The sequence below is a fragment of the Nannospalax galili genome, unplaced genomic scaffold (assembly GCF_000622305.1).
Source record: "Nannospalax galili isolate Female #2095 unplaced genomic scaffold, S.galili_v1.0 scaffold898, whole genome shotgun sequence".
Taxonomy (NCBI): Eukaryota; Metazoa; Chordata; class Mammalia; order Rodentia; family Spalacidae; genus Nannospalax; species Nannospalax galili.
The window spans coordinates 865507-873593 of NW_008342399.1; the positions used below are offsets into that span (position 1 = coordinate 865507).

Below are 8087 nucleotides of genomic sequence, written 5' to 3' on the forward strand. Positions count from 1 at the left end.
CCAGCACCATTTGCTGAACATGCTGTCTTTCCTCCAATGAATGTTCTTGGCCCCTTTGTCAAATATCAGGTGGCTGAAATAGAATGTACTCATATTTGGATCTTCAATTTTGTTCCATTGATCTGCTTTTTTCTTAGTACCATTTGATTGGTTTTTTTTCCCCCATCCTTTCCCCTTAAGATAGTGCCTGTCCTTGAAAGTGAGATGAATTTCTTGCAGACAACAAAAAGATGGGTTTTGTTTCTTAATCCATTCACCTAGTCTATGTCTTTTGACTGGGGAGTTCACTCTGATTCTTGTGTGAGACTCAAGCCTTCAAGTTTTGTAAGCTTTATGTGTCTCTGTGGTTTACTTTTGGGGCATGAAAAGCTGATTCCTCTAAGCTTCCAGTTCTCTCTTTTGATTTTATATTGGTTTGGCCAGATTGCTTTTGTCTTCAGGAGTTCTCACAGAGGCCCAGGTCAGATGAAGATCAGATGTTCAGGCTTTCTCCTAAGGTCTGGATCCCTCCAGAAAAGATTTTGGCCTCAGGAATTTGGGGGTTGGACTGGCCTGGGAGCCGAGCCCAGGAAAGATGCTGGTCTAGGGCAGCTGGTGGCTGTGCCACCCAGAGATGCAAAGGAAGATAGGGGCAGGAAGCAGCCCCAAGGGCTCCTGGGGACTTCACTGAGGAGCTGGGTTGGTCTGGATACAAAGGATCAGGAAGAGGAAAGGTCAGCCCTGGCTTCTAGGAAACAGGCTGGAGGGTTGTGCAGGCCCAGGGAAGCAGAGGGAGGTGAGGGCAGGGCCAGGCCCAGAGTGCTCTTGGGGACCCGAGAAGGAACTGGGTTGGTCTGAATGCAAAGGATCAGGAAGCAGTGGTGGTTCCCCAGGTGTCTGGGGTGCCAAGACAAGGAATGGGACAGGACCCAGGGTAGGAGGAGAGACAGGCAGTGGAGGGGGGGGGAATGGGATGATGGGAGTGTGAATGAGGCTGGGGGAGTCAAGGCGCAGAGGGCGAGATCGACTTACCCAGGAGAGAGCCTATGTGACATTTTTAAGGAAGGGAGCACTTTTTACACTCTTCAATCAGAAACAGATAAGCTGTAGCTCTTGTTAGGTTGGGAGAAAAGTAACTGTGTTTACAAGGTCAGCCCCATCAGTCTTGGGATGGTATGTGTGGTCCCCTGGGTTCTTTCCCACACCAGGGAGCAGCCTCTCCCAGTGAAGCATGGCTTACCAGTCAGCCATATCAGGCTTCTCAGGAACCAAATGAGGGAAGTCATTTAGTTGAGCAGGAAGGGAGACTTCAACTCAAACATCATCTGAGCACCAATCTGTAAACCATTAGAATATTTTATCCCAGTAACCTAATTGTCTACACTATTCCAATCTCTGAGAAAGGATTTCTGTCCAAAACACAAACAGGCAAGAAATCCAAAACAAAGCAAATAAATTGTGACATGTTATTGGATAATCAGATTACTTCACTGAACATCTTGCTGCAAATAAGGAGTTCAGAGATACTACAAAGCTTCTATCATGAAAGCTGTTTTGCAGAAGAAATGGGTTTAATTTTATGAAATAGAAAAAATCCAGTTTTATGGAAGGCCTGAAATTAAATAAAACCTGGGACATTTCCTTCTCCTGAACACATAATGAAGTAGCATTATGACTGATGGTGGGTGAGACGCGGGCCAAGCGAAGGCTCTGCTTTTCGGTAGGGGGCTTGGTGCTTGTTCACCCATTCTTCCTGACAACCATCAAAGGTAAGAAGAAAAAGTGAGAGTTACCACAAAATGTAAAGGAATGCAGTAATTTTTCACAGTAAGACTTCAGTCAGACTCTTTATAAGATAGAGCCATTATCAAAAATAATTAATACCCGGGCTGGAGTGATGGCTCAGTGGTTAAGAACACTGACTGTTCTTGCAGAAGACCCGGGTTTGAATCCCAGCACCCACATGGCAGCTAACAACTGTCTGTAACTCCAATTCCAGGGGATCCAACTGCCTCTTCTATCCTCCGTAAGCATTGCACAACACAGGTGCACATACTTACATGCAAGTAATACACGCATACACATAAAATAGAAATAATAAAATTTTAAAAAATTTTAAATAATAATACTCATCTAATAATAGCTATTTGTACTCAAAGGAATCATTTAAAAATAGATATTTTAAGGATGAATAGTGAAACTTTTCATATAATATATTTTGATCATATCCCCCCCAACTCCTCCCAGAACCACCCCCATCTACCAATCCAAACACCTTCATATTCTTTTATTTTTCCTATTGAGTCCAATTCGTGTTGCCCAAAGCTAATACAATTATAATGCAAAAAAATTATAAATGCCTGAGGAAGTGGAAATTCTAAGTACTCTAATTTGATCAAATGCATTGTTTGTATCTATACAATGATCACAGCATACACTATAGCTATATATGTGTCAATTGAAGCTTATTTTGAAGACAGGGCCTCACTATGTAGCCACAGCTGACCTGGAACTGTGCAGAGACCAGGCTGGCCTCAGACTTGCAGTGCTCCTCCTGGCTCTGCCTCCAAGTGCTCAGATTATAGGTGTATAATTCATCCTTCAATTAAAATTTTTTAAGTATAACTACAAATGCTCTGGGGAGCCTCTCTCCAGCCCCTCACCTTTTGCTAATATGGATGGTGAAATAGAAGTCAGGTCCTCATGCTGGCACTGCAAGCACTTTACCCACTGAGCCATCTGCCCAGCCCTGACACTTGCATTTTTAAAGATGTCAACTCGATGGTTACACTTCTTTTGTGGCTATAATTCTTCTAAGGATTTCACAGAACTCTTTTCATCCTATTTTTCTATTTGGAAACAGGGCAATAATGTTCCCTTCTCATAACAAGAAATTGCCAAGGTAATTCAAGTCACAGCACAAAGTCACTGGCTCACGAGTCACCCATAAAGAAACAGCCCCTCCCCACTTGAAGCAAGGTCCTTTAGTGCCATCTCCTCACAGCTCCTAGGGTACAGAAGCATTGGCCAGCACAAAGATGAGTGGCTGAAGACCTCGGGGAACCCAGCCAATCAGAGCAAGGCTCAGCTAAAAGATGGGCAGGAAAACCAGTTCAGACAGTAAACAGTAAAGCACATTCTGAACTTGATGTAAAAAGCACACAACTCGGTTTTCTAGCACAGACTTACCTTCAAGTGAAGAGTTTCCTAGGACCGTCCAGCCCAGAGGTAGCTCTAGTTGGGTCAGAGCCAACACAAGCTCCTCATCCAAGGCCGGCAGTGCTTCTGCTGTCAGAGCAAACGGGGTCAGCAGTGTCTGGTGGCTACAGGTTGTGAGACGGTCAGCCTGAGTGACCAGCAGGCGAGCCAGCCTGCAGGCCATGTTGTCCACGTAGGTCACTGAGCCAGAGCCCATGGTCACCGGGGAGTAACCTTCCGAGCAGAGGCACACAGACACTGTCACCGTCTCCTGAAGTCCGTGGCCTGGATGACAAGATAGTGAACAGTTCAACCCATGTCTGAAGGGGTCACAAGGTAGCCCTGGAGCTGCCTCCCAGTCCTGCCTGGGTGGGAAATGCAGAAAGGGGGATATGACCTTCTAAATGTTGCCACACCTCAGGGCCAGGTGACTTTGGAGTTTTAAATAATCCTTCCTTCAGGAGCTCTGAAGACTTCCAAGGTCCTGTCCCCTCCTACCGCCAACCAGTTATTTGTTCTATCTTCACTTTTTGCTTCTGCCCGACCCTGAAATTCCAGTCTGTCATCTGAAAGATCTTTGCTGTTTTCCATTTTGTCACTTTCTCTTGAATCATACACCCTTAACCATGTATTTAGGCAACAATTTTGTAAGTCAGTATCAGAAACTGATGCAAGTTCACCCTAATTCTACAAGGCTCCTCTGACTGGATGAAGATACAAAAACAGTCAATGTACATGAACATTAAACAGAGGCAAACAGAGGCAGACGTTCTCCAGGGCCTACCTACTTCGGATAGTGGCTCCTGTATCTTGTAAGTGTCCTTACTCTTTCTGGTGTGGCTGGCTACCTATCCTACTCCCTGCCTCTCCCTTAGTCTCCTCTTTTTTTGCCTCGCTTTCCCATTTTGCCAGGTACCTTCCCTCATCCCCCTTTTGGCACAATTTCCCAGTGTCAGCAGTACTAAAACCCCTGGGATTGTGACACTCCTGCACAGACTGAGAAGAGTTACTTGACTGCCCTTGGCCATGCCCCCCGTGCCCACCAGCCAATGACTTATCTGACTGAGTCCTTCCTGCTCCTCCTTATTCTCCAAGCCTCCCCCATAAGCTACGCTGCCAGAGCTTCAAGGACTAAGAGCATCTCTTAGAGTTACTAAAGGAGAACCACTGCCATCCTCACACTGACTCTGTGGGAACTCTCTAGTATACACTATAGAAACCTGTTTTCCATCACTCGAAGGCTACCTTGGTAAAGCTAACCATTTTCCATCACTCAGAAAGTTACTCTAGCAAAGCTGAAACCAGGGAAATTTCAGGTTCAGAAGCAGAAACTCTCATTTACCTTCAGAAACCTGTCAAAATGAAGGCAAGGACCCTCACTTTAAGCAGACCCCAAAACAAGAAGAAAGAGTTTCTTTAGGACACAGGAGGGGAAGGAGGCTGGTTCCTCCACATAAGTAAAGAAAACTTTTGCTATCAGGAGGGGTATTTTGGTTATTATTTTTATTCTTCCTCTATAAGTTGCTTATTGAAAGAGAAAAGTTAGAAAAGAGGAGGAAATTAAAAGCAGGAAGGATGTCAGTATATATGTCAGAGTAAAAGGGCAGAGGGACAGGGATCAACAGGTAAACTGGTCCATTAACAAAATTTGTTGTTTTTTTTTATTCTTGTAAGGATTGGAGTTACTAGGCGAGAGAGAGAGAGAGAGAGAGAGAGAGAGAGAGAGAGAGAGGGAGAGAGAGAGGAGAGAGAGAGGAGAGAGAAAACGGTTTACCTAGGCCATGGTTTTGGGGCTTGACTCTCCAACTCCTCCTTTGACCCCATGTGTGTAAACAGAGACACAGAGAGAGAGAGGAGAGAGAGAGACAGAGACAGAGACACAGAGACACAGAGAGAGAGAGAGGAGAGAGAGAGATTGGTTGATTGATTTTCTTAAAATCGCTCAGAATTTCTGAAATGAGACAACAGATTAAGCCAGTGACCAAGGCCTGGAAGAGCTGATGGGCATCTGGAGTTCCCATAGCCCTCTTTATGTTTGTTCTATGTGTGTTTATTATCTATCTTCCTATTGCATGTAGCAGGTGCCCTTCAGAGACACCTTGAGACACATCGCCTTAAAAATGAGGTCAGGCTCCTAACCAAAACCAAAAAAGGTAAATAAATAAGCTACCCTGCCTGTCCTACAGGCAACGTTTTAATTCTACCGCTACAGAATTCAGTTCCAGCTTGAGGTCTTTTAGATACATAAGCCATACTTCAATGACAATACAAAATATTTATATCTGAGAAGGGGAATTAGCTCCTAATAACAGGTTAATTATTGGGTATGTTAATCTGTCACCCCTCCCAGTGTTCAAATAAGGACACTTCGGTAGTAGGCAAGGAACATTCTAGAGTCTGAGACCCAATAAGGGAGATTCTGGATGAACAGAGAATGCCAGTCAGCAAAGGAGGGGGGCGCGCTGGGGCTGACCACAGGGGAATGAGGAAGAATGAAGACAAGCTCTGTCATGTCAACTCTTCCTGGGCCAAACCAGGGAGTAGGTCCTGGGACTAAGGAGGTGACATCTAAAGCACAGTACTTCCTCCATGTGGCTACACCCTAAGTATACCAGACCTTGAGAACTGAGGGCAGTCAGTGGGATGGGCTTGCCGGGATTAAGTGATGCATACATAGTTGGAGGGACCCCAGAAGTGAGGTAGCACAGGCAAGTGTCCTTCCTAATGGCACACATACAAACCCATGAACACTCATATCCTTGGAGAGCTTTTTTGTTTTTCTTCTTGGTTCTCCTGACTGATATTCCTGGAAGGAAGATACAGATTCCCAACCTGTACAACTAAGTGGTCACCTCACCTGGAATGCTGGATTGGAGAACGTTATCCTCGATGCGCTCAGCAATTACCACATGTCTCTGATGCGATCCGTCATAAATGAAGTAAAACTCAGCATCTTCAGGAAGATACACATTTTTGCCAAACTTTGCATAGACCGTCATCTGTCCCTGAAAAACGAATAAGTCTGGGCATCAGTATGCTTCCTTGTTCTGGCTCTAAGAAACCACAATGGAGGGGCCTAGGTCCACAACGTTGTCCTTTATTACATTCACTTCATGTGAGTGAGCTCAAATGTCAAGAATTCTCCTCTCCAACAACAACACTCTCCACATCAGGGAAGATGCTTCCTGCTACATCCAGTGTGGGAGTCAGAGCTGGCCTGCTGCTCTGTTTTGAGAGGAATAAATTCATTCTTTCTTTTAATAGATGTATAAGTGTGGCTTTTTCCCCCATCTTCTACTTTGAATTCCTGTTTCCCAAACATCATTGAGTTTATTAATTTTTATCCTGTACCAGAAATACCACTGTGAAATACAAAAGTTCATAACAATTATTCTTAGCTTGGGCCTTACCATGTGCTAGACCACTGTATATTGCAAAAATCATAAATACTCACAAATACTGCCAAGTAAATAAGACTACTCACTTGCACACAATACCAGTTGCACTGACTCTGTCTTCTTAGAGCAATTTCCAAGCCCTCTTTTTTTAATCTGGGCTGCCATCACCCTTTCTCTTATGGGCTTCTGGTTAGCACAAAGCCTTACAAAGTGTCCTGGTCCTCCAGGAGAGCAGCGCCATCAAGGGAATGGAACACAGGCTAGTAGTTGTCTTGTGCACATGGTCTTATAATGGCTTTCAGGGGTAGGGGGGGATAAGTCAGCCCAGCTGTGACAGCCAAGCCTGCTGGATCATCTCAGGATCCTGTGGATCTTGAAGGTTCAAGGCACTCCCTGCTTGAAGTACAAAAAGGCAGCCCAGAGCAGGCCTACAGGGAGAGAACACATTCCACCCAGCCTACAGGAGTGGTCAGGAAGTGGAAAGCAGGGGGTGGAAGGGGCTCCACTTTGGAGGGGCTCCAGAGCTTCCTCAACGTGGCAAAGCCTCTGGGTGTCTGTATGCTTGCCTAACAAAAACAAGTAACTTTCTCACTCTGAGATGAGAGGGAAAGTCAGCAAGGAAAACACAAAGTCTCCTGGACATCTCTTTGCCCATGGTGAGTGACCCGGGATATGTAAGCTAAATAAATCCTTTCCTCCCCAAGTTGATATTGGTCAGAGTGTTTTGTCACAGCAATGAAGAACAAACTAGGACATACTCCTTGGCATATACCCAAAGAACTCATCCTACTGCAGAGACACTTGTACATCCATGTTTGTGGCTGCTCTTTTCACAATAGCTAAGAGATGGAAACAACCTAAGTGTCCCTCAATTGACAAGTGGATTTGTTGCTGCTTTTTTCACAATAGCCAAGAGATGGAAGCAACCTAATTGTCCCTCAATTGATGAGTATTTAATGAAAGTGTGGTTCATTTAGATGGAGTTTTACTCAGCAGTAAAGAAAGATGAAATCATGAAATTTGCAGGTAAATGGATGGAACTAGAAACTGTTAGATACTAAGTAACACAGAATAAGAAAAAAATTGACATATGTTCTCCCTCATATGTGGATCCTAGAAGACCCTGATAAGTATGTATCCAGATATAACTACAGGAACCAGGATAATGGAAAGGAACGAGGGAGGTAAAGGAAAAAGAAAGAACCTGAAAGAGAAGAACAGTAAGAAATGGGCCTTAAAAGGGGAGATATGGATAAAAATTGGGTTAGTTTAAGGGAGGGGGGAGGGAAGGGTATACAAGGAACCTAGGGGCTAAAGGGTAAGAATGAGCTCAAGAGAGGTAGGACCATAGGAGAAGGGTATTATTAAGGGAGAAAGGGGAAAAATTGGGGGCACCTTAATTGGGGAAACCATGATGGAAGAGTTAGACAATGTGAGAGATAAACAATGCCTAGCTAGTTTTAAAAACCGGAGGGAACCATATTATTCCAACAACCTACTGACAAATTATAT

The 8087-nt window shown here is 44.5% G+C and overlaps 1 protein-coding gene across 2 annotated transcripts in view; it reads right to left on the bottom strand.

Moving 5' to 3' along the window:
* The window catches only part of Arhgef28 (Rho guanine nucleotide exchange factor 28), a 373543-nt gene that overhangs the window by 205471 nt on the left and 159985 nt on the right, over positions 1–8087 (bottom strand). For both annotated transcript variants that reach the window (XM_029566139.1, XM_017799469.2), the window contains exons 3-4: positions 6035–6182; positions 3169–3462 (exon numbers count right to left, since the gene is read on the bottom strand). In XM_029566139.1, the coding sequence (XP_029421999.1) occupies positions 3169–3462; positions 6035–6182 (442 nt within the window). The remainder of the gene's footprint in view (positions 1–3168; positions 3463–6034; positions 6183–8087) is intronic.